The 27,340-nt window shown below is 39.7% G+C and overlaps 1 protein-coding gene across 1 annotated transcript in view; it reads right to left on the reverse strand.

Moving 5' to 3' along the window:
• Window positions 1–8,946: 8,946 nt before the first annotated feature.
• The window catches only part of LOC139690586 (uncharacterized), a 140,037-nt gene continuing 121,643 nt past the window's right edge, over window positions 8,947–27,340 (reverse strand). Inside the window, exon 3 of the mRNA XM_071588066.1 lies at window positions 8,947–10,839. Within this exon, the coding sequence (XP_071444167.1) occupies window positions 9,798–10,829 (1,032 nt within the window). The 5' untranslated portion in view covers window positions 10,830–10,839 and the 3' untranslated portion in view covers window positions 8,947–9,797. The remainder of the gene's footprint in view (window positions 10,840–27,340) is intronic.

Here is a 27,340-nt window from a genome sequence, read left to right on the forward strand (position 1 = left end):
AGAAGTATAAAAACTCAGTTTATCAATTCATATGCGTTCCTGAGTAATCTGCGTGAGTTTTATTAAATAATATTAATAAAAAATTTACCTCACCTTCCCTTTGTATGCTGGAAGGAGTCTGGTAGAATAGGAAGAGGGAATATATCATGCAAATATTTTATCATGAATATTTTTGTCATTCTATTAGAAATTATTTAACCGTAGAGACTATTTAGTTAATATTATAATATGCATGGCTGCGTTTTTATCGTTATTAGTCATTTCTATGGTGATTTTTGAAGACTACTTTGACTTTATCGATGGAACTTAATTGTCAATACTATTATCATTCCTCATGTTGGCTTTTTCTTACACTAATTGCATGACAGTAATTACCGGGAATTTCTGGTGGCGTTTATCTTATGATTATCCGTAACTTTCTTCAATTAATATTTCTGTCGTTCGCATAATATTCCATGGTTGATCAAATCAAAATCGAAGGAAAAAGTTTTCTAAATGATATTTTGTTAGATTTTGACGGCATGATTCTTATATATGACGGTTTTGATTTGCTTTATGCCTTTCAGTAAGTTATTCGCATCCAATATTAAATTTGTTGCCTCCAAATATTAAATCACATGTCTTTATGACGGAGACAATACTTGATCATGTATACCATTAAGATATATGAATGCAAATACCATTTCCACATTCACAATTCTATAGTATCTTATAATATAGCCTTTCACAACGATTCGTGCAACGTATCATTTCTCGGTATTAGCTGAGCTGTAGTTGACGTTGTTCCAAACCATTAGGTCGAATTATAAGAGATTGGGAATTGATTCTTACCTGATAAATTTTGGCAACCATTACACATCGTTTATATGACATTTTGTCTGTTATGTAACTCCAATTAAATCTTGAAAACTTCCGAATGTCTGAGAGAAATTGCACTCGGTTATACATACTGACTCGGAGCAATCATTTTAGTCGCCTCAGCGGCAATACCGTTCTCATCCCTTTTCGAGATCTTTTGCTATCCTCCTATGCTCATCAGCATTCCTCGCGTCCTCCTATGTCCTTTTACGCGAAGATGAATTCCTCTGTCAGTGTGTACGCAATTCCTGTTATCCTCGAAAATTTATGCACTTTCGACTTTTTTCTCGCTCCCCTCATATCGCCTCCTCCTCTCCGCCCCCACCCGGCATTCGCACCCGAGAACCGTTACACATTTCGTGTACCACTCTCCCTCTCGCTCAATCGCCTCTCCTTCCGTTTTATCGTCGCTTTTATTATGCCTCGCCAGCCATCCCCCCCTCTCACACCCGCGGGCCTCATCCTCCGTCGTGGACGCCTCCTGCTTGTTTTTCTTCGCCTTGTGGGGACGTTCCTTCTTCTTCCCTCCCCCACTCCCGCTCCCCCCCTCCTTCCCACCTCCCTCCACACGAAGCATCCGCGCCGCAGCGGTCCGGGATGCTGCCCCGCCCCCACCCCATTCCTCCCTCCACCCCTTTCCTCTCCCGCACCACCCCCTCCCCACCGCTCAAGCAGTGGTCAGTGGCCTTCTCCCTGCCCCGCCGACCCCTCTACCACCACAATGCCCCCTCCCCCATCTCCCATCACAACATTTTCTTCTCTCTTCCCCTCCCACCCGCCCTGACCAACCCCTTTCTTCGTTCTTTCCTCCTCCATGAGACTCGCTTCTCTCCCGGGTCCACGGGAGCTCAAGAGGGAGAAAAATCGTATCGGAACACCTGCTGACATAAACTGCTCGCAGGACGTCACACGTTGACCGGTCGGCCCTTTTGATATTCAAAGACGAACGGGACCGTGAGAAGTCCTCGCAAATTTCCAGACGGGCCCAGTTCGGGACTCTTAAAGCGACGGCTCGATGGAAATTCCATTCCCGGTGGAAGGGACCCCGTGGAAGGGGTGCCGGGTTATTTATTTGCTTGGCCGAGTTTTATTTTTTTGTATTCTACGTGTACATGTCTAGTATATTTTCACTCTAAGGGGGAGGTAGAGATGGCGAAGCACACCGAGAGCACACTGCTTTGGCCCGGAAATGGAAGAATGCTCCGAACCGAAAAATGTTTACACCAAAGTGCACCCGAAAGATTGGCCTCCAACTTGCGACGAATGCCTTGACCGCTTGCGTTCCACATCTATTTCCCGTCTCCCGAGGAATTCTACGAATTTTGCATTGTACGAATTTTCCCTTCCATTTCTTTTTCGTGTTTGAAGCTGAGTTGGTAATTTTTATGTATACAAATTGATAGCATACTACAGCATCGCCCAATAGATAATTTGACTATACAGACCTTATCAATAAATGTATTAATTCCTCCATACGTTTTTTCAATTATATATGATTTTCACTTCCATTCATATTTAGAATTTCCGTCTGCAACGCATCGCTACGCATGTACGATACTCGCACTTATCATAAGAACCGCCCATCCGAATGCAGCGGTTGATTTTAGGATGGAAGACTCGTCTCAAATGCAAACCCCCGGCGTCATTGCTGCGGGGGTGATGTGATTTGCGCGATTGCCGGTCGCATCTGCTCGTGAACTGAAGGGTCCTACGCCGCGGCAAAGGGTGAGCATGCGGCGAGAAGTCAGGTGGGAAGGATTCCGCGAATCGACCAAGTTATCGGTGGTGCGTCTACGTGATCAAGATATTCAGCTCGAACCGATGGGCGGGGTTGGGGTAGTGAGCCGATGGGGATGGAGGGTAAAGCAACATTGAGGAGGAAAGAAAATGGTGGTGGTTTTTTCTCTCACATGTCTCAAATCCACGGTCTAATCCGTGACCTAACATCCTGCCCAGGGATCCCTCTTCCCCCCCACCACTCCCCTCCGCCGCGAGTGGCCCTGCCCATCCATCTGGCGAAGGATGACCAGACGTAACGGAAATTCGGATCCATTCAATCCTGGACATCGAACAAACATTCCATCGCTCCGAAACACTTCTTCAAATTACTCGTTCTTGTTGAACAAAATATCAAATTCACTGAATAGCTTCCACGAATGAATGTTCAAGCCTACTTACACGCAGTTGCGCGGTAAAGTAAAGTAGGTACGTCACCTTAGAAATAAGGTAGTGATGAGTCCAAATCAATCATTGGGACTTTCACTCATTACATAGGTGTTTTATAGTTCGTGTATCACGCAAGTAAATGGTATCTATTGATTTTGGTGTTATTTATTCCTGAACTAGAGAATACTTGTTCGGCTTTCGGGCGTGGTGGATTTTCCAAATTTATTCCAAAAGGTATTTTGGTTTAATGTGGGTTATATGGATGCTCCCGAAAATGGGACATTAAACTGAATGATTGATTCCTGGGCACCTTAAATTTTGACAGGTGCCAAACTCGAGATTTTCTTCATCCTCTACATTGATTTAGTAGCACGCCAAATATCCATTATCTAAGCTGTCAGTTTCTTTGAAAACCAACTAAAAATCCGCTTGGATTCACAAAATTTGCGTCAAATTTCTCCATCAAAATGAAATAATGGAATCCCTGGCGGAGTACAGTATCCAAGCGGAGTTAGAATCCATTTGTAGCGTTTTTCTATGTTACGGTGTTATTTCACATGAACCAGTGAATATTTTGTTTTGTAATGCGTGTATTTTCTGTCTCATTCATCATACCCCAATTTTCACAATGCAACATTCCCTCATGCTGGCGTTCTGGGTTAACACATGTTCGTTCCCCGGCTCCCAATCCCTGAAATTCTGGTCACCCTAGACTCTTAGTCCATCCGCCGCGACTGGCTCTCCAAGTCTCTGCCCTGGATTATCTTACATCTCCCCCATTTCTCTCTCCATATGCTCACTTCTCATCGCGACTTTTCCTCGTATTTCACCGCATATCCCTATTTGCCGTGCCTTTTCTCCTCTCGGAACCTACAGTGCTCCCACCCCTCACCGCCCGACCCCCTATCCGTATAAGCGCGACCGCCGACGTCCGCAAATCAAGAGGATGTTCGCCGGCTTTTGCCGGATTCCTTCCTCGGCCACTGCCGCACTCTCCTCCGGCTGTCTCCCCAAGATGATCACCTCCTCCCCCACGCACACCATAAAGCTCCCCCTAGCGACCACCCTGAGACTCGTCGCGCTCCGAACTCTGCAGGGTCGCTGGCCTCCCCCCCATGCTTCCACGCCTCCTTCGCAAACGGCCGTCTTTCTTCTTTCTCTTCTTTGAGGCTAGTTTCACCTCGCGAGTGGTAGCCAACCAAACAACCACCAAGGGATGATAACAGCGAATCAAAGAACCTCTCCATGCCATATTACGTTGGGCACTTTTTTAATACCATAAATTCTACCCTCAACCATATTCACTTGTCGCTATTATACCTAAAAAAATTTTTGCCTCGAAATCACGTCAAACCTGCCTCTTTTCACCTTAATTAATTTAAATTTAATCATTATTTTCTAAGCTTTAACCATAATTGTGAACGAAGAGGTTGACGTTAAGTCTGTACCAACTCGCTTTGCATTAATTTTATTTCATGGAATCTTCTGTGCAGCAAATCTTCGGAGCATTACTTGCTCCCAAGAAACCCCTAGAGGTACAAAAGACGTCTCAGTGCCTTATCTGGCCAAAACACTCGGTCGGAAATCGAAGGATCCATGTTAAGTCCAGGTATACCATATTGGAATGTTTTTCCTTAGTTTCGAAATATGTCGCACACCTAGTATTTCCGCTAAACCAGTTTCCGCATGTCCCACAGTTGATTTGAATTATATTCTTTTTATTTGTATGCATAACGTTTATTGTGAAAACAAATCTCGCGGGTCGCGTATTGTTTGCCATTTACTCTAATCTCTCTTTGTCGTCCTTTGTAACGCTTTGTAACCGAAAAAACTCCCGATTGGGTGCGGGCTTCTTACATGCATATAAATATATAAATATAAATATAAAAATATATATATATATATATATATATATATATATATATATATATATATGGGTCGCGGTAGTCCAGGGGGTAGATCGATTCCCGGGCAAGGCACTCTGGGCACCTGCAGCTCCTTCCAAGCTAAAGTGATTTTTCGGGTACCAGATCTTCCTGGGAAACCATAACCGGCACAGGGAAAGGAACTGGCCCCCCTACCCTGATGTGTGAATTTTCACACGCCGTATAGGGCTTTGTTGTGGGTGAACTCTACCCAGTTTATGTTTATGGTTATATATATATATATATATATATATATATATATATATATATATATATATATATATATATATATATATATATATATATGCCATGCAATAATTGGTGAGTTCATTAAATTTTATCTGTTTGACCACAAATATTAAGGTGCTGGGGATCGATTTTGTTATGAATGGGCACATTGCGATGGAAGACGAATCTATCGGTGTCTGCGTTGATCTAACTTATTTTATTCCTATGGTCGAATCTTCCAATATAATTTAAGGCAATGATAATTATCTCGGAGTCGCAGGGAAACTTAGGTGCCTTATACCTTATAAATGTCTTGTCTACTCTCCTCATGAGCCAAGGTTTCCTGTAGGAATTTTTTAATAAATCTCGCTACATTTCATGGAACCTTTCCCGATTCCTCGGTCAATATATTCCTTCATGAATCCTAAATATTTTCCGCTTGTTTAAAATGTGGCCTGACTCCTCAGCGCGCCTAAGCACGCAGTACTCACCGCGGCAGCACGACGTTCCCGCAGTTTGAGAGATGTATGTCAAAAGGATAATTTCGAGGATGCGTGTGAAATGGTAAGGGACGGTCTGACTCCCACAGGACTCTCTCGAGCAACGTGACGATCATGATTTTTCGTTGTTGTCTTGGCTGGGTGGGAATCCACTCCCGAAGCGAGAGGAGAGGCGGAGGGGTGAGCGAGCGGGATTTGAAACAAACGACCTCACAGAGTTTGGAGGAGGGGTGAGTTGGGAGTTGAAAGAGCAGGCTGATGTCCTTGGACCACGAGAGAGTCTCCCTCTGTCGAGAGGTCAAACTCCATTTCGAGGATTGCCTAAATTCGCTTCCCTAGCATTCCCGCTCGAAGGCAGTAACGCAATCCGAAAATCGAGTGCATGAGTGCTCGGGACTTGTTGCGTCGGGATATTTTTTTTTCAAATGGAATCGTCCTTAAACTTTATTCTTCCCTCAATAAAGTGGAGTTTCGAAAATTGGGTTTTGACCTACTTCCAGATCGAATCGACCGTCGTGAACGTGCGCACGTGAGGAAATCGGGTGTCATATTTAGTTTTATTTTTTATTACCGTCTGAGATTCACGGTTGACCTTTAATTTTCACCTCGCCAAGTGAGTTTATTATTTTTCTGGATCGAGGTTTTATTCTTTTGCAGAGAGTTTTCCACTTTGCCAACAAAAATAACGATCTTCCAAGTTTTCCAGTTTACAGAATATAATGAAAAAAATTAACTCTATAATTCACTCAGATGGAACTGATGACAGCGTCGAGCGTCGAAACCCGAGTCGCGTCAAAATAAAATACTGTGAAATTACAAAGTTATAGTTTTTCATTGTAAAATAATCCATTCTATAAAATAACGCCTCAAACAACCGTTTTAGTGCTATTTATTCGGCAATTAGGGTGTTGTCAGGTCTGTTCATCCAGTTGACATGTATCCATACTAAAAAGAAAGACTCGTACTTTTCCACAGATTTAATTAAATCTGTTTTTAATTTAATTTTAAATTTAATTAATTAAATCTGTGGAAAAGTACGAGTCTTTCTTTTTAGTATGGATATTAAATACTTCCACGAAGTGAAGCCTGAAACAATAGAATATAGCTGACATGTAATTTCTCCCAAAATATATTTTAAAATCTCTATATCGATTAACTAAATCATTCGGAGAATAAAAGTTGGTCTTATACCATATTTAAAGGGTTATTTACCATTAATATTCCGAAGGAATCTTTCACGAAAGCGAATGTAGATGTACGAATAACGAGTGCAATACTTTCCTTCCTTTCGAGGCTAAAAACGAGCGAAATAGGACGCCTTTCCTTTTCTTGGTCAAACAAGGGTTCAATCTCGAAAGCTATTTTCTGATGGAAAATTACCCGCACTATTTGTTGGAAAAGGATTTTTTGAGACTAAATCCTATGTAGCAGGGTCATTGGATTTGAGGGTGATTTCATTATAGAGTATTGCCATAAGTGGTATTCATATAAATCGTTACTTACTATTTTATGACCATATGCTTCTTCTCAAAAATTCTAAAATCATACAGACTTAAAAGACAACGCAAACCAGGTGACTGACAAAAATTAAAAAAGATTGTTTTATCCTATGGTTCGCAAAGAGTTGCTCAACAAAACTGCAGATACAAAACTTTCTTGTTAAGTATATTTTGTTTTTTATAAAATGCATCGAAATGTCTTCATTTTTAATATTTAAATTAACATATATAAAATATCTAAATGAAGAAAATACAGAATGGCAGACGCTGAATAATTATTTCTGAATCGTTATTTATTTCTATAGTTAAATCTTTTTTCCGTGTCGGTTGGAATTGGCAATTGAGATTTTAAGGTGAATCATCATCGTTTTTGGGTTATATCGCACCATATATATACAGACAAGAATACCATTAAGTATTCAACATAGCATTTATACTCATAGTTCTAATCAAACTTGAGTCTCTTGAGCTAAACGGAAGAATCTGGTAGGATAATTTTTATACTCATTCATTATTTATTCAATCAAGATATGTATGATAGAAGATTAAATGATTTTAGTGGAGAGAAAAGGTCGATGAAGTAAGTCATGAGTATGTGATCGAAGGGAGTGTGAAGACAAGGAATATTATGTGTATCAGGATTCAAATAGAACGAATGGGCTATAATTTTCAGAGGACAGGGAAATGTGGAACATTTTTTTTTAAAGGTACTGTTTCCTCTATTGAACTTAAACTATGAGTAAAGACAATGGGTACACAAGGGTTTTATTTACATTAGAGCCCTTTTGGGGACATAAATAAAGAAAGAATATTTCACCAAGCTCTGCACAAATAACACAGAAAAAGGAAATTATGTATCCTATATATTATTAGAATTCATAATATTCTTTAGAATTGGTTGAATAGATTTTTGAATTTATTTATATCTATTTTTTTCAATTTTATCATGTTTTATTTTTGGCCAGTATATATTTTATAAATCAAATATCCTCTAGGTCATGCACAAGCACTGAACTTATATAATTATTCCCTTTCCTTAATGTGAATGAATCGATTCTCCAACGTTTATGCATGCATCAGTTTAAGCTAACAAATGGAACATATTACAGTTCACGAAAGAAATGAATAATACCCAATGTTGACTGGAACTAGTAATACAATGAATCAAAGAAATTATTCAGGATTTTCCTTACTAGTGTAAGAGACATTTAGTCAACCCATAGAATTTTACCGATCAACTTAAAGTTTTAAAGCCAATTCTTGTAAGAGACATTTAGTCAACCCATAGAATTTTACCGATCAACTTAAAGTTTTAAAGCCAATTCTTGTTAACTTCATAGCAATAACCAAACCATGTGTTAAATTTATTTTTAATAGTCCTTTGGAATTCGAGGTCTTTTATAGAATTCTTTCTTCTTCCTTGAGGTCGGAATTTTCTTGTAATATTAGGTGAATAGTAACAATAACATATTTGCTTTATCAAGGTAGCATTTTGACTTCAAGGATCTGACACCAAAATAATAACAAGCCATTATTTTATAATCTTTTATCCTAAGTGGGTATTTAATTAAGTTTAATTTTTATAAAGTCCTTGCATACATTATATTCACAGGAATTTTGAAATAGTGCTCATACCAAACTATTTAATATTCAGGTTAAAGATAAGACTTCGTAATCATAAATAAATTAATGATAAATACATAATAAAATTAAAATTTCAATAAAATCTTATTTTTCCAGCAAATGACTCGGAAAAATTAAAATGGAAAAGGTAAAGTCTGATATTCTGAATTAATATAAATATGGGCATTTTTTAACTTTGTTTTATGTAGAGAAATTATTTACTGGCTGCTGAGGATGGCAATAAAAAAAGGAAAAATTTCATCAAGCACTCAGCCGAATTAAAACGTCAATTACATTTGAGTATATTGTTTTTTTTAGCAAAACAATTGTTTTACTTTAACTTTCAATGGAGCCACTTCATGCATATGGACACTTTTTTCTATTGTTCCAATATCCACTCACTTTGCAGAAACACTTTCTGGTAGCCATTAGACAATATTTTCTCATTTGGTCTACCCCATGTGTAGAAGCACCCAAAATTACATATTTTTACGAATTCTCTAGGAAAAACAAAAAACTTGTATGCAGAATATTGTGATTTGCCTAATGGAGAGCGCTGAAATCACACAATAAGTGTCCAAATTGAAGAGATAGATACAAAAATAGTGCTCCTGTGAAACAATTACTTTGTTCAGGTAATTTGCTGGAGTTACTGAAGTCTTCTGCGGCCGTTATATCAAGAAAATATACTCGGATATTTTTATTTTAAAAAACTCTTTAACTTGATACATTTTGATGACAGAGAAATGAAGCGCTTCCACAGTGTCCGAAGTGAGAGTCCCACGTCGTTCCCCCAAACCTGGGAGACGAGACAGGTGCGAGATAAGTCCGCCATGGGATTTTGAAAAGAAAATCCCGTCGATGGCGCACACCCTTAATAATTATTGCCAGTTTCCTCGATGCATAAAAGTTAAAACGGGAACGACTCCCTCCTCGAGTGTCATTCATAAAGGTGGGTCCAAATACTTGGTTCCATCCGAACCAACCGCGGGAACTTTTCATGGGTAGAAACTCTGAAGCACGTCCGAGTAGAAGGATGAGAAGGGGTTTTTGAGCACGTAGAGTCCACTCGGTCGGCCGTTGAACGTGTATTGCCCTTGAAGGTTGGTCACCGGAGAGTCGAACTGGTTGAGCGGCTTGATAGAGGGCTGTGGCCACGCGTACTGGGGCTTAGAGGCGGTTGTGCCCGAGGGTTTGGAGGCACCCGACGGCTTGGAGTACGACGGCTTGGGCGTCGTGGGCGTCTTGGAGGGCTTTGAAGGCCTCGGCTTCTTCACTCCCCACGTGTACACCCCAGAGGGCTTGGCGTTAGAGACGAACTCGAGCGGTAGGTTCACGAACGGGCTCTGAGGGACTGGGGTTTGGGGTAGTGGTCCAAGGGGCGAGTTGGCCATTGATGGCGGGGGGCTGACGTAACCGAGACCGGGAACGAAGACGTAGGGTGACGGAGGCATGCGGATGTAGTAGACGGGGGAGTTGGAGTAGCCGGGGGAGTTGGAGTAGGCGGGTGAGTTTGAGTAACCGGGGGAATTAGAGTATCCGGGAGAGTTTGAGTAAGCGGGGGAGTTGGAGTAGGCTGCAGGGGAATTAGAATATGAGGGTCCGCCGAACTGCTGGCTTCCGTATCCGCCGGGGATCTTGCGCCGGGGGATGGTGCGGCTTATGGCGTCGTTGTACAGATCGACGTCCGCTTCGTTCTCGTAGGCGCCGCCACCGCCGCCGAAGGCTCCGAGGGCGCCGCTGAGGGAGCTGCCGAGGCCTCCGTCTCCGCCGCCAATCCCTCCGGCGAGTCCTGCGGCCGCCATGTTGATGAAGTTGTCGAAGAAGGACAGTGACCGGTCCTTCCGCCCAGGTTCCCCTTCAACCTCGGTCACCTGCGGGGCGTCCGGCTGCTCGGCCACCTCACGCCTGACCCTGAGGAGGGGTGCCCACCGCGCCTCAATGGACTGCAGGGCGACGGCAGCGAGCAGGAGGAAGTAAATGGCGGAGGACGCTCCCCTCGGCCTCCCAGCTACCCAAGACGAATGCATCCTTCTGGACCTGCGAAGAAAAATTATCGTGGGGTCAGCGACAATCGATCATCAGTTGAGGCGCGGTGCCACTTGAGCATAAGCGTCATTAATTAAAGACGGTAGGATGGGGGACGTAATGCTTTGGCCCACCCCGACAAACAGAATTCGCAAGAGTCATTCGGAGGCGAGGATTTATGGATATCTTTTTCCTTTTAAATGATTTACTGAGAGGAATACTTTGACGTAAAATACGTGGATATTTTGTATATTTATCGGGGTTTGTATTCTGTTTACATTATTTTTGGCGAGACAGGCAAATTAAAGGTCATGGAGATCAATATATTGGGTACAAAATGTTTAAATAAAATGGATAGAGAAGGCGGTAAATAGATTAATAATCATGCGTCCAATTTTAAGGTAATATCGCGTGAAATGTTTGCGAGTAAGTTTCATTCGACGATTATGACATTCATATAATTTGAAGAAGATCTAGTCAATACATCAAACAGAGAATAATTTATATTGACGGTAAAATGACGTAATTTAAATGATAAATAGTTAAGGCAGCGTTGTGTGCTCAAGAACAACATATTTGTTTTCAACTATTCATCATGAGATGGAGTGAAGGTAAGGAGTGGTGGCTCTTTATTGGCAAAATGCGTTTACGGCGAGTTTTCTACGATTATCTTATGAGGTGGTTGTATCAAGGGACTCGTTGACCGTAAAAATATGTAGCTTTGCATTGAAAAAGGTATCTTCGCATTTCACAGAGCTGAATGTTGCTAATTCCAGGGAAACCAAGTAAGCTTAAGTCAAGCATTACGAATAGGTTGCGGTTTACGAGTCTCCGCTCACAAGGAACCTGTTTCGCCAGTCATAATCCATGTGACCAGGCAATGAAGGGAAAGAAGCACGCTCTTCGATTGATGTCAGATGTGAACCAAATGGATAGTTTCTCTAGTCATCAGGGATTACATGAAACACTTCAGCTTATAGCTATTTTTAATACTACAATTAATATAATTAACGGTGTGATTTTTCGAAATATGCCGATAAAGTGACGATCAAGGGTAACTAAACAAAATTTGAACGAATGAGGCAAACCTAGGGAATATATTTATTTTACCTTGCTTCTTACATTTTAATGCAGATGGCGGATGACTCCGCCAAATGATCTGCCGCGTATTCTCCTAATGGTCTTTGAAATTAATTTTTCAAAAATGATGTATTAATGAATAAGTTTATAACTAATATGTTACTTCCTACAGCTATGAATGCTTAGAAGTAAATTTATGGTGAAATTTTAGATCAATTTGTTGCTTTTAAACTCTTCAAGAAATTAGACATAGATATCTGCCGTGTAAAAATGCAATAAATTGCAGACACGATTCTTGTATAAAACATCTAATTTTTGAAAAATAAATTGTTATGTCGCCTGAATAAGAGGAATTTAAATTCTTTTGAGAGGGTATTACTGTTTGATGTACTTTTACAATAATCACCAATCGCCATTATTTATTTATAACGATTTATTAGCATAGCTTCAATTAAATGTATGATAAAAATAATATTTTGTAAACTTATTAACTCCGAAATGTATCTTTGATATATCGGGCTGCCCAAAATAATTAAAAAGTACGAAAATGAGTAATATAATACTTTTTCTTAATAATATAAATTTCATTTCCAATGTTAACTCTCGCGTGCTATTACATAGTCGAAGCGTCTTCACTTTAGAGGTTTTAATTCCAGGATAACCGTTTGGATTATATTTTGGAGTTTCTAGTTTTTAACCTAATTCCAGTTTCGCAAGTGTAACTTTATGATTGAGAGCATGTTTTATCCAGAGATCAATGGCAACTTCTCGAGTTAAAACTCATTAATGAACGATGTCAAGAAGCTAAAAGTTGAAATTAATTTTCACGCTTGAGTAACTCAGGGGAGTTTGTGATGAGTGAAGAATTCGCCCTAAATCCTATTAACTTTCGTTCAAAAATCCTCCAGTTAACAAGTTGTTCTTCAAAAGTCATAATTTATTTCTTACTTCGGAACTGGTTTGTTTATACATTGTGTATGTATATATATATACATATATACATTGTGCATATATATATATAATTTATATATATATATATATATAATATTATATTTGGACGGCACAATAGAACACTAATAAAATAGATAATGCTTAAAAGGACACTCACATTGTAGATTGTGTTCTAGGCGTGACCGCGAATAAGAGTGGTTCATGTTAAGGCGATTGAGAAGGGTGTGGAAAAGAAATATATATATATATATATATATATATATATATATATATATATAAACTTTGATATGGAGCATAGCTATGTACGGTGCGGAAACGTGGTCATTGAAGCAGGAGGATAGACGTAGATTGGAGGCTTTTGAAATGTGGGTGTGGAGAAGAATGGAGAAGGTGAAATGGACAGAGAAGAAAACAAATGAGGAAGTACTTGGTATGGTGGACGAAGAGAGGGGTTTGTTGGGAGCAATCCTATGGAGGCAGGAAAACTGGATGAAGGGGGTGTTGACCGGCAGTGGGATGTTGAAGACTGTGATAGAGGGGAGAATGTTGGGCAAAAGAGGAAAGGGAAGGAACAGGATAGGGATGTTGGACGGGATGAAGGGAGGAAAAAAGTACTCAGAGATGAAGAGGGTCCTGATATAGAGTAGGATGATGGATTTTGTGTTTTGTTAGGAGTAATGAAATTCTTGTTTGGTAGTTGTGTCCATCCAAAAACCTACCTTAACCGGTAGATTACCTTAAAATATATATATATATATATATACATATATATACATATATATGTGTATATATATATATGTATATATATATATAACCACAATGGCGCAATTCTCTAAAGTAATATGCATAATGCAATTTAATATGCTGCAGAGCATTTGCGTGGAACATTAAATTCCAATTTTTAAATTGACTGTTGTTAATTTTTGATATGAGTGCATCCTGGGACATGAAATTAATCTTATGGCAGGGAAATTTTTCTGATAACTTGTTTGCTCATATTTTCCACAAATATAACTCTATGGCAATGTGACTGCTAGTGATAATATCTGTTCAAAGAAAAACTGTTTTCAAGTGGTAAAGCTGGTCCTTAGCCGATTTTAAGAAAGTTGAAGTAAAAAGAATATACCACGAAAGGATAGACTTGAAATGTTTGAAATATTTATTACAAGTTTCACTGATAGAGGTCGTAGTAGTATCATTTATCAATAAAAGTGTGCGAGCGAATTTTATATGAATCCACTTGATTTGAGGGCAAATCTAATTAAGGAAGTTGTAGTTGAAAATGTTCTCAAAACAACGTCTTTTAAAGATCCCAGCAGCGTTGAGAGCGGGGTCGTAGGTAGAGAGCATTTAGGTGCCAACCATAAGGCCTTATCGCCACATGATACCCTTGGACCTCTCTGAGAATTTTCTCATGCTCTATCTTTCTGGAGATATCAATGCAACAATTTCAGAGTGTAAATATCATGAAAATTGTTGCATTGAAATGCATATTAGCGGATGACTCTGTTAAAAGTTACTGTTGCGGCATCCCCCGCAGTTTCTTTGGATTTTTTCTGGAGATAATCAAACAGCACAGTGGATGACCAGTCTTAGTCTCACCTACCCTAAATATAGGAATTTCACACTTCCTAGATAGAAAAGTGATTCTCCTTTAAGAAACCAAATTTTATTCATGAAAGGAAAAAAAATACATAGTTGCGCTCGATAACTTTTCACTGCGAAACGTATTCCTTGGTTGATTAAGGCTGAAGAATTCATCCCAAAATTATTTAAAAAACGATCATGACATGCGAAAGACCAAGCTTTTTTTCTTAAAGAATGATTTGGAGTTATCTAAGACCAGATTTAGTACCTCATTTCAAAAATGAGTCCTATTCCTTCATGCATTAATGAACTTTTTAATTAAATATACAGAAGTACCTTCTAAAATCTGTGCATTAGATCATTGTTTTATGACTTAATATCCAAAAATATCTAGACGCGATGAAGCCCAACATCGATGAAAGTAAAATCAAAAGAATAATGTGATTTTAACATTGAGTGCTTCTTCGGTTTATGTCTGGCAAGATAGAGAAAGTACCCTCGATAGCATGTTTACCGTTTCTCGCCCTCTAGAGCAATAGAAATAATTAACCTGTATGTTATCGCAACATTAAAGCAATCTTGGAAATTCATTCCTGAACAGTATCATGCATTATTGTGGTGATGTTATTCTATGCTTGCATTTGCTCACCACTAACCACTCTGTATATAGCAAAATTAATTATATCACCTCGTTATAAATGAGAGATATTCATGGAAGACTTTTCCGTCGTGTCAATTCATCTTGTCATGCGATCCTCGTTCACTTTCCTTTAATCAGTATCTTCTTAATTCGGAAAGAACGCATTTCTAAACTGGAAGGGCAATTTGTCTTCAATTTACACATGAGAATCGACCAACTTGAAACTTCTTAAGATTAAAATTATAATTAATTTTCTTAATATTTTCTTGTATCCCTAAACTGTATACGCAAATGCCTTAAATATTGGAATTATTCATTCAATATACCTAAAGGTACATCATTTTTTAACATATCTACTCCTTTGGATGTAGCTTTTTGGTGGACTACTTTAATAGAGTGCAGCCGGAGTTAGATAAATATGGGAAAAATCCACAAAAAATGTGACTCATGCCCACAGTTTATTGAAATTTATCATTTTCCATAGTAGGGGCCTTATTTCAGTCAGACAAAATATTTCGCCAACCCTAAGAATACGTGACGCATAGACCGGATTAATGTGTGGAAGGTTGTGTCATATAGGTGTACCCATATATTGCGGTGTCGTGTTTTGAAGTGTCTCATTGTGGGGAAAATGCATTTTCTCTGAGCTTGTGTGTGTGTGTATATATATATATATATATATATATATATATATATATATATATACATTATAAGTTTATCTACCGGTTAAGGTTGGTTTTTGGATGGACACAACTACCAAATAAATATTTTGTGACTCCTAGCAAAACACAAAATCCAGCAACCTAATCTAAATCATATATATATATATATATATATATATATATATATATATATATATATATATGCATGTACAAGATCTTTCTTCCTCTCCGCGAAGGATTCAGATTGTGTAGGTGTACGTTGAATGTGAAATGGCAAAGCAATTCCCTTGATGAGAGCAGAGCACCATGAAGATGTGCGACCAGTTTTTGCAGCCTGCTGAAGACTGATGGTGAATTACAGCTTATCTTCATAGCAATGCATGCTTTTTGTACCAAATATTTCCCATTTTTCTTTCGAATCTTGGAGTCTAAAGAAAACTAGTTTCTTACCCTCTATTTTTCACGTCACCCATTTTTCAATGTCATGACTAAAAGAGACTAAATTTGTTTCCCACAATGTTTGCTACCCAGAGGAGCTAAATTGCTTTGAGTATATTTTACTGTCTCTGATTTTACATTAGATTACTTATTTTGCATTAGTATTTGTAAATTATTCCAATTTCATTCCTTTCTATATTCTAAAAGTGATTCGATAACGGTTTGGTAATGCAGTAAACACATGAAGATAGGTAATAAACACTTAGAGGCATGCGTATTCTCTCGACTGAAATCATAATATTAAGTTACAGTCCTAATATTAGTGAGGAAAAACGTTTCCTTTTTAAAATATAGTTTTATTTAACACATTATTTAAAACTCAATCATACCGAATTTCTTAAATATTGCTATAAATATGAGTGATATAAAGTGTATCTAATTTGAAATGAAGGAATAGGATTAGCAGTAAACTTGTCATTTATTAATACAATAATTTTGGACTGTCCATTTGATTTTCTTCGGATCTAATTGGCTCGATATCAGTATTATTCCAATTAATTTGCTTTTGGGCAATTCTACCAGTTTTCAGACTACCAACAAAATAATTGAATATATCAAATATTTTATCCCCAAATATCAACTTTACAATTTATAAAAATATCTTTTTTGTGTTTGGAAACCCAAATTCATACGTGTTTACTAGTAAATGTTCACTAACAGAGGTATAAAAGCGTCTACTCTTATCGCAAATTGCTCGAAAACATTCTTTAACTTTAAAGAATTTTTACACTCACCTATGATTATTTTCAAACAGCCTAAAAGAAAACGGTCTATAAAATATATTTAAATAATAACGTTCAAAAATTCAAACCAGAGTTTTGTTTCAAAGATTCTCTTTCTTGGAATAATTAAATTAAACAGGTGGTGCTGAATGCTGTACTTATTGAGCTCGGAGGGAGTAGGAGGCCTACCCGTTGACCCCCATTTCCCTTCCCGCATGCCATTCCAAGGTGCATGAAATAACATCACCAGATTATATTTTCTCCCTGCATATCCTCATCGTCCATTTCCTCGTTGAGCCATTAGCATTCCGAAAATGGTGCGTGGTGTGGGAGAATCCAACTCGCCTGCAACGATAACGGTTGGCGCTTGGAATATGAGAGGTGGGGGAGAGGTCGATTCGAAAATTTAATTCCTTCATTTTTTCGGGATTGCGTCCGACGCCTGCGGGAGTCCAAGGGAAGCAGTGGGGTGGGCGGTCTGATGGAGGGAAATGAGGGGGTCGGAAGGATGGTGGGGCATTCGACTCTGAGGGTGACCGCGAACGTGATTCGCACGTAAAATGACCCACGGGGGCCTCGTGACGGAAGTTTTGAGGCAATCTGGGCAAACAAAGGGGGACGCGAAATGCGCTGACGGTGTAACCGCGGAAGATGAGGAGGTCAATGGAGGAGGGTGGCGAGGGAAGGGGTGCGGGAAATGTGGGAACAAGGCCGGCCGTTTGCTCTGGGGCGACCCGGAGAGCGGTATTTCAGGTGGTGCTCGTGACACTTCGCTCTCCTGTCCATTGTGGAAAATGGTTTCCAAGGTTCAGGTAGACCGGACGCACTGCCGCCCAGAGCGTTTGAATGAACGAAATTTTGCAAGACCTCTTTCTCACTCTATATACGTCTATTTTCCAATAAAATAAGGTCTTGGAGTGTCGTATTTTCAGTGTCAATTTTTTTCCAAAAAAGTAAGATTCAGAGCAAAAAAAGTTTAAGATTTACTGCTTTCGGAGCGTAATATATTAGTTTAACCTAAACCTAACTTTTTAGGTTTAGGTTAAACTAATCTATGAAATAAATAATTGAAAAAATTAGGTTTAAACTAAAAAGTTTGATCTCAATAACAAAATATATATCCTTTCTTCGTTAATGTTTTTCTATTACTTAAATCGGTTGAGTTAGATTGGAAATTAACAATTTTCAGGAAAATATCTCGTTAATTTGGCCTTGTTTACGAGTTTTGGCCTAAATCTGAGTCTTCGGCACCTTTGAAGCTCTCTTAATGATCTCTATATGCTCTGATTTAGCAACGGATCTCCATTGCACCATTTATATCATTTGGCCATAAAAAATAAAACTGCCTAAGATTAAATATAAGTTTACGGCTAACTTTATTTTATGTAAATGTATTTATGTAAATGTAAATGTAATTGTAAAATATTAATGTTCCAAATTTATTATGCTCCCCTTCCTCAGTAACTCCATGATTTCCTCACTCGTTATATTTGCCATGAAAGTCAAGAGTGCTCTACGATGATTTGACATGTTAAGTACAATAAAACCAAAGTACATATACGAGGTCTATCCAATAAATACGCGAACTGGTGCAATCTGGCGACCATGACGCGCACTTTAGCCCCGCCCGCTTGCAACGCTAGTTGCCTGAGACTCAATGATCCTTTTGTGCTTGGCGGATCGTCGAGCTGTGCGTATGGTACCAGTTATGTTAGTTTCTGTGGTCCTTGTTGTTACTGTTTGTCGAAAATGGAAATTGACAAAATCACGGAACAACGAATCAGCATCAAGGTGTTGGTGAAGTGCGGTAATTTATTAAGAAATAAATGAAATGTTAACTGGTGTTTATGGTGATAATGCTCTGAAGAAAAAATCCGTTTTCAAGTGGATTAAATCAGACCAAAAAATCAAGAAAAAGCCGATCGAAACTCGAAGTTATGCTTCTGGTTTTCTTTGATGTCGGAGGTGTTGTTCATCATGAATTTCTTCCTGAACGATGAACAGTAAATGCTGAGTTTTACCCTACAGTTCTCAAGCGTTTGAGAGATCGCGTGCGAGGCGTGCGACCAAATTTGACTCAAGGCGTTGGGTGTGTAATTAACCATTACAATGCATCTGCACATTCAGCATTGATTGTTCGCCAGTTTCTGGCAAAAAAAATCAAACACCATCCTCGATCATCCTCCTCCTTCACCAGATCTTGCCCCCTTTGACTTTTTCCAATTCCCAAAATGCAAAAATGTGATGAGGGGACATCACTGGGAAGATGTGGGCACAATAAAGTAAGAAACGACGAGAAAACTAAAAAGCCCAACTGCCGAGGACTTACAAGGGTGCTTTAAACAGTTTAAAAGAAGATGAAATAAGTGCATAGCAACGAATGGAGAGTGCTTCGAAGGGGATATAACCGATGTGGACTAAATTTTGCAAAATCAAGTTTTTATGGGCTCAGTTCGCGTATTTATTGGACAGGCATCGTACATATAATATACACTCATATATCTCTTTTGTTTAAACTGCATACTGTAACCACAGGCTAAATTAGCATTTTGCATGAGGTATGAAAATGATCAACCGTTGTAGTCTCATTAATATTTCATATTAAGGACATTAATCTTTCAAAATTAATGGCCTGCGGTTTCTATCTCTGGTGTGTCTATGGCCTTCATTTGTCTCCGGTTATTCTTCTAAAACCTACTTTCGATAACCTATGGCCTTTTCTTTCTCCCTTCTCCTTAGCTCGATGGCCAGAGCCTCCGTGCATTTGCTTCCATATATACAAGATGAGGTGTTACAAAATGCTTTCCCAAACAACCCGATTACTCCTCCAATAAATTTTAAGCTCAGCCTTATTGTCTCGCTGCCGCGAGAGACAATGAAAACATCTCCACCCATTCCAACCGATGAAACTCATTTCAAATTGAAATAATTAAATGCTTTACATTCGTTCTGAAGACATGTGAGAAATAATATCACAGGTAGTGAAAAGAAGAACAGGCAGACTTGAAAAGATCCTTTGTTCACCAACAAATGACGGAAAATTAGATAGTTAGGTAAAAATATTGCGTATTTGTGCAACAGCCCCAAGGATATCGATTGTGTATTTATTTCTGGACAGTGTAAAATAGATTAACTGTTGCCAGGCGATCTGGTCGTGAATTAATTGCTTGCTACCTTTGACACTTCCACATTTTCACTGCCCCCCCCTCCAATGAGTTAAATGGTTAAACGTAATTACATTTAAAAATTGATATCCGTTTGCAAATGCAAACGTTTTCACTGCCTGGGGATGTTTACATTTCCATGCTAGAATCTCCATCACGCGCGATATTTTTTAAGAACTGGCTTAACGCAGCTTCTCTATTTAACCTCTTCTATTCAATATTGTTCTAAATCCTTGGATAATGCTTTGAGATAAAGAAAATGGAAAATTTATTAGTCTAAGTTTCAATCCCCGAAATTGGTCGTCCACTTTAAATCACAGGAGGAAACATATTCCTTTTTCCTCACGATTACTTGTGAAAGCCATTCGAATTGAAGACTTTTTTACACTTCTTTACCTTATCTTACGGAAGTGTACATGAACAACTAAGCAGTCAAACAATATATTTATCAGTAACTTACAAATTTTTCACACATATTATTGGCGGAACTCATAAAAAATGCAAACTTATTCTTCATAAATGTTTGCACTCTTCTTGCTGAGGATATGGAAGATGAGCACGAACAATTTGAAGACTTGAGATTGAAAGAACATCGCCTCAGTCGTTTGGAAGAGTCTTCAGCTTACTTATCCTACTTCTTAATTTTCAACTTGAAACTAACGGTCTCTTAGAGGTTCGTCTCATCCTAAAAAAGAACTGGGAACTTCTCATTTTTCTGATTCGAAGTAAGAAGTGTTGCCTGCGCTCAAGGGGCGACACTTGTACCTCAGCAGTAGCAGTCAATATTTCTAAGGACAAAAACCCTGAGACCATTGTAGAAAAAAATCAGAGAGTCGTCGATGTGTGTACTTAGCCACGGCACGAAATAATTAATCACCTTAAAAAAATACTTTTTCATGGCTCTCTAATATTTTCTGGAGAACAAACTTGTAATAGCAGTAAAACATATATTTTTAACATAGATCGCATCTCCTGTAAATCTAAGAATTCAATGCTTACTTGTAGATTCATCGAGTTCTATTGTGGAAACAACATTGGAAGACATAGAACCTCCTGTTTTACTTTCTGTACAGAAAGCGGTGAAAGAAAACTGCCCATCTCAAAGACCCTCACGCTCGGAGGAATGAGCCGACCTTCCTTCCGTTCGCTCGGCGAGGAATTCGTTCGGTCGGGTTCGGATGGGTAGGAATTTCCGGACGGGGTTGGAAGATGTTTTGGTGTGTCGGGGTTGGAAGGAGGGCACGAGAGGAAGGGAGGGGGGAGATGACGACAGAGAGAGAGAGAGAGAGATCGGATGGGCAAGAAGGATGGAATGGTAAGGAGGGTGTATGTAAGTTAGTGAGAGAGCGGAGGTGAATACGGTCGTCGGCGGGGTTCCAAGCATGGGTGCGATGAGGCGAGACGTGATCCCACGTCATGTTTCGGAGAGTGGCCTTGGAAGGTCGCGGCACCCAGGACAGGGGAAAAGGCGCGCCTTGTGGGATGCGGCGGAAAGAAAGAGGAGGGGCGGAGCGGGAGGGCGAGCTCGGGAGGGGGGAGGTGGCAGTCGAAGGGGATGGGGGACCCTTCGGGCGCACGTTTCGCTCCCGGCGGAATAAGATTGGGGCGAGCTTTAATGCAGTGCGGAAGAACGAGTGGGGCGGAGAAGCAGCGAGAAAAGGGGGGAGGGGTGCGCCGCGGGAAGTGGGGGCCTAGGGGGGGATATGTTCGCGGGCAGCGAGGGGGTTGGAGGGGTGGGGGTGAAGGTGTGAGCGCCGGGTGTATGAGGAGGGGGACAAAGGGATCGAAGGGTTGGAGGCGGGAAAAGGGCGGGGGATGGGTGGCGATGATGATACTGGGAAAAGGGACCGAGTGTGTGGGGAGGAGGGGAGTGGGAGTCAGAAGGCGGAGGTCCAGGTAAGAGCGTGCTCTAGAATAGCGGTCCTCAACCTCCTCTTCGTCCAAAGGGCAGCATCTAGTCTTATATTGCTCAAGAAATGACTCTCGAGATGCCATAGAACAGATTATTATCTCGTTAGTCATGATGAATCCCTTGTTGCATGGCATGAACAGAAGGAGAGTTAGATATTATCATCGGTTTACATGCTGGAAAGACATATCACACAATTCATATAATTTTCCCTAACTGCATCGGTTTTCAAAGTGTCATAAAGGTATTTTCCCGAGGATTTCGAGAAATGATGGGCACGTGCACGGACAGTTACCAAAGTTACCAATTGCGTCAGTTTTTAGAAAAATAGGTTAAACTTAACTCTAACAACACCTACATCTTGTGCGCACGTATTGAACTAATTTATTTAACTGAATATAGGCAGTCCCAACTATCGTTAGAGTGTTCGAAATTATTGTATGTTTTTATGTAAGTTAATGTGATTAACAGCATATAATTAATATTGCGAAAAATATTTGGGTAATTATTCTACACTCTTTGCTAATGGTACATATACTCTGGATTATAATGTATGACTTCATAATGTCACGCAGTGATGAAACTATGGTCTTGGAAATGAAACGGAAAAATTAAAACGTGGAAATATAGTGTTTTCATTTGTTCTGCGGTGGAAAAATTCCACCAGGTAACGGCTCGAAGAGATTTAAAAGTTTCAATTACTCTGATGTTTTAAAAAGTGCGTATTCACACTACACAACATATCATGGCAAATTCATATATTCTCTTTTTACATTTTCCTAAATATTATACCTCATGAGAAGTCGATGTATTGAAAGATATAGTGGTCGAAAATATACACTGTACTCATACGTGTCAGCACGTCAATGTGAATTCTCCGATTTCACAAAATGAAATTCTTCTCGCCGGGAATGTTTTTGAAACCTTGGAAGAAAACCAAGAATAGGTGAGCATTGCAAACATGCGTTTAGAATAAATGTGTGCTGGGAAAAAATCCAACCACCCCATCATGGTTATTTATTCCCCATTAAAACAAATAGGGCATGCTTGCTGAATGTGGATAAATCTAAATTCTGATGAAGGAATGGAGTCGAGTATTACGGGAGGAATAAAAAGATGTGAGTTGTAAGAGATAAAAAACAGATAATATGCGAAAAAGTCAACAGTAAATGTGGAGGAAAATTCTGAGCACATTAAAATGAGGAATTGAAAGACGCGACTATCGAGTCGGAGGTTATTATACGGGGACGTGATCTAGTCAATTGCGCTTCATGAGAAATACGCACCGTCGTCATACGACCTCGTATTTCCAGTGTAAAAGAGCATATTTTCATCTAAATATTCTTCCGTTAAAAGAATATGTGGCACGGTGCATCCGTTTCAGTCGTCCAATAGAAGATGGAATGACTTCAATAAATAAAAACTCGCTTTTCGAATTAAAGAAAGAAATGTTCTTTAAAAACCACTACATTTCATGTGTATCATCTTATTTGCTCACTTACGCATTAATAGGCAAATATGTTCTATATCTGTAGCTTTAAACATTATTTGACTCAATTATTTCAGTCATCAATTTAGCATGAGGTGAAATACATATTTAACAGGATTTTGTTCATCGCTTGATATTAAGCTCAGTTTGAATTTTTATTTTGGGCATGGAAAAGAGTATGCATTGATTACTTCCAATTTCATCAATCTACGCTTGAGATATCTAAGAATTATAGTAAATTAAGGTTAATGCATACAAATCATAACATTATGAAATGAAATATTTTAAAAGAAAAATATTAATTTTTCTCAATATATTTTGCTGCATTACTAATAATGATATAGTTAAAGTTTTTACTTGTTCATCAGCATCTATAATAATGGTACTTTATGAATGAACCTCTTTACCGTTTTTAATAATTTTGCATAAAAATGTAAATTTAGCCAGCGAAACCATTATAAACGTTTGGAGAATAAATATCTGCAATAGATGTAGTGGACTTTTATTAATTCATCCACAAGCATAAAATAAAATCTTGTCCACCTCACCTCAATACTTAATTACATCAATTACGTTTCCGGCTAAAAATCGGAAGCCGACTTAAGTTTGCATTCCTTTGCTTTGGCAATTGACCACTCATGGAAATCACAATATTCGTTTAATGTTACTAATTCAGTAAAAATTTAACTTACACCCCCGCGATTTTGCAATGATACAATTTGCAGTCTCCAAAATACTCCTCTACATTATATTAAGAGAGATATTTTGAGCTCAGCCCTCTTGTTGAGTAAGAGACTCGTTCGCCATACGTACAACCTCTGGACGATCATGTTATGACTCAATGCGACGCGGTATCAACAAATGTCAAATCTCACACCCCCTACAGCCGACTCTGTCACAATTGTGTTCATTCCTTCCCCAACTTTCGACGCCCTTCAATGCACCCCATTTGAAGTTTCTCCGCCCGCCGTCCTTTTGACAAAGAGTCCTTCGCGTCTATGCGTCAAACTCTCCAACAACCCTCACGACTACCTAATTAATGCCCTTTGACTCGCGAAAATATGGCACCTCTCGGCGGTATCCACTCGCGAAGTGAGAGAACAAACTGAAATAGCCTGTGCGAATCCTGGAATGAATCAATGACTGCGATCAAGGATAACGTTCATGATATGTGGTAATGAAGTATTTTTTAAAGACCTCCGTTATCTCTATTCCGCGTTTTTAAAACCATACTCCTTTTTGATTACCTCTATTCCATCATTCATGCTTCAATTTTCATGGCAACTGTAAACTCCGACTAATTATTGCAAACAATGAGGAAAAAGCCCTTCGAGGAACATATTCTCACAGAATTTTTCATCATATGAATAATATTTTGTCGACAATGGTTGATGCAGCATTCAGAGTATCTGTTCACTACTGTACCAAAGGACGTAGAGTTGTTAAATCTCAAGTGATAGCTATGATCAAATGATCAAGTGAATGACTTTACCTCATTTTAGAGACACAGTGTCTTTCGTATCCAGACAACTCTAAAGTCAATGTTTTAATTACTGAACACTGGATATCGTATTCAAGGAATACGACATTGATTTACTTTTACGCACGACAGAACATTTTAATTCATTGTCGACTTTGTGGCTTTCTTGATTGGATTTTTTTCTTTTGTGCTCTATCTTGCTTTGTTACTACAAAGCAAATGTATTGTTACTTATAATTCTAAACTAATAATTAAAAAAAAAGTCTAGGCTTGCATCAAAATTGAAATAACGATCTTAAGATCTTACTCGCACGATTAAAGAATTACTTCGAAGCTATCTTTTCTCTGTATTCTCTTTGTAAGCCATGTGAGACTTAACATTAGCGCTATGTGTCAATGCCCTGTGTATTCTTGCTTCAAAATCAATCCTAATCTGCTCTCGAAGTAGTCCTTACATTCTGTTTTGGGTTAAACTCTACATTCCTCCTCGGTTCTCGTACTAATTTCTCTACTGACGGCAAACGAAAAAGGCAAGTACTACCCCCGCTCCATCCTATCCTTAAGCGTTCCTACGATAACAGTTCAATTCAACACGTGCGATCCCGACCCCCTCATTTGTCCATTCCCCACATACAACTTAAGCAGTTTATGGGAATGCACCGTGTTCGACTCCTCTGAAACGTCGCCGCCGCCTTCACGGAATATTAGACTCACTCCTCGTCCGTCAAACCCTCGCGATACTGCGGGGAAGTTCGAATTCCGTAATTCCATTTGAACGAAAATACCATGAAGGTGGGGTGAGAGCGAGAGAGCGGGAGGGAAATGAGAGTAAGGCACTCAAGAGGTTTCCCGTCGAAGGATGGTTCTGTGCGAACCCGAGTAGAGGATGGAACGGTAGGAGGGCAGGGTATTGAGGGAAAAAGATCGAGGATCAGAATTGACAGCGGAATGGTCATCGCTGGAAGAAATCGTCGAGGGATCCTAAGGGAAGGATTACGAAAGGGTGACCCAAGATACACTTCGCCAACCCGTCCCCGGAGGACACCGACCCCCCGCGTCCGCCTCGCCTCGGAAGCTATCGTACTGATGGACGGGAGCGCGGTCCTCACTTCTGCAGCACTTCTTTTTTTCTTTTCGCACGTACCCCCGTGATCCTTCCGTGCCCGCCCGTGTGCGAGCCCGCGGGGGGCCTTCATTCTTAGAGGGGGGCTGTCGGTCGTATCGCCGGCGGGCGCCGCGGATGCGTGACCACAAAATGGGGGAAGTGGCAGTCAGGTGGGAAGTGAGGCGGGCGAGGAGGAAGAATAGGGAAACGCGAATCGAAGGAGGCACGCTAGGATTCCGAGCCGATATAAGAATACCCTGCGGTTTTCACGGGAGTCGAAAGAGAGAGAGAGAGAAATAGGGAGAGGAAGAGGGTGCGGGATTGGAGAAAGGGAAGTAGACGGGGTGATAGGATTGGTGCGGTGGGGCTTTGTTGCGCTCCTCCCACCTTCTCCCCTCGCCGGGAAATGCCATCGCAGCAGATGGAATATTGAAAAAGGGAGTGGGGCACGTATTTTCAAGAGGCGTTGCGTAGACGAGGGGTGAGGGTGGGCGGGAGGGAAGGGGGGTTGGGTAAGAGGAAAGGGTGGCCTCCTCCCCTGCGGAGGAAGAATCGTTTCTCCCTCCCCGCGCGTGGAGGGAGAAACGCCTTAAGGTCTAAGTGCTTATTGGAAGTGGTCTCCTTAGTGATGGGATTTTCTTTTGCGCAAGGGATCTTTTATTTTAAAGGTTATTGCTGTGGTGATGTAACGGAATCTTTAAAAGATCTTAATGTTTCCAGACCAAAGAGCCAAGCCCTTTCCAACAGTCTATCCGAGTGGCATTTAGAAAAAAAAGATGGGAGCGCTTTCCTGTGCTCCAACAGCCTGCGATGTATCTTATTATTTCTTATTCGCCTTTAAAATAATAAGTTGGTCGTTAACGGAGCATCACGTCTATTTCCAAGTTAATTGTTTATTTTCGGTTAAATTCAATTTCCCTTTGAGTTTTGCATATACATTCCCGTTGAAATAAAGGTGTGCCTCGAGAATGCGTAATAATTAAATTGAAGCGTTTATTAGACCCATATAGGTAACTCATGTTCTAATTGCGGCGTAAAAAACTTATTTCTTTGCAAAATAACGACCATTTTTTTATCCCATAGGATTCGGTAAAACGAGGTAGTTCAACCAAATCAATTTTTAATTATTTCTTTGAAGGAAGCCTCTTTCTGATTTAATCCGCAAGGAAAAATAAATATTCCTCTAATATTTCTCACTTTTCAATTGTTATGCGATGTATTTTATT

Source organism: Hetaerina americana, unplaced genomic scaffold (genome assembly GCF_022747635.1).
Source record: "Hetaerina americana unplaced genomic scaffold, ioHetAmer1.1.p SCAF_3, whole genome shotgun sequence".
In the NCBI taxonomy this organism is placed as follows: domain Eukaryota; kingdom Metazoa; phylum Arthropoda; class Insecta; order Odonata; family Calopterygidae; genus Hetaerina; species Hetaerina americana.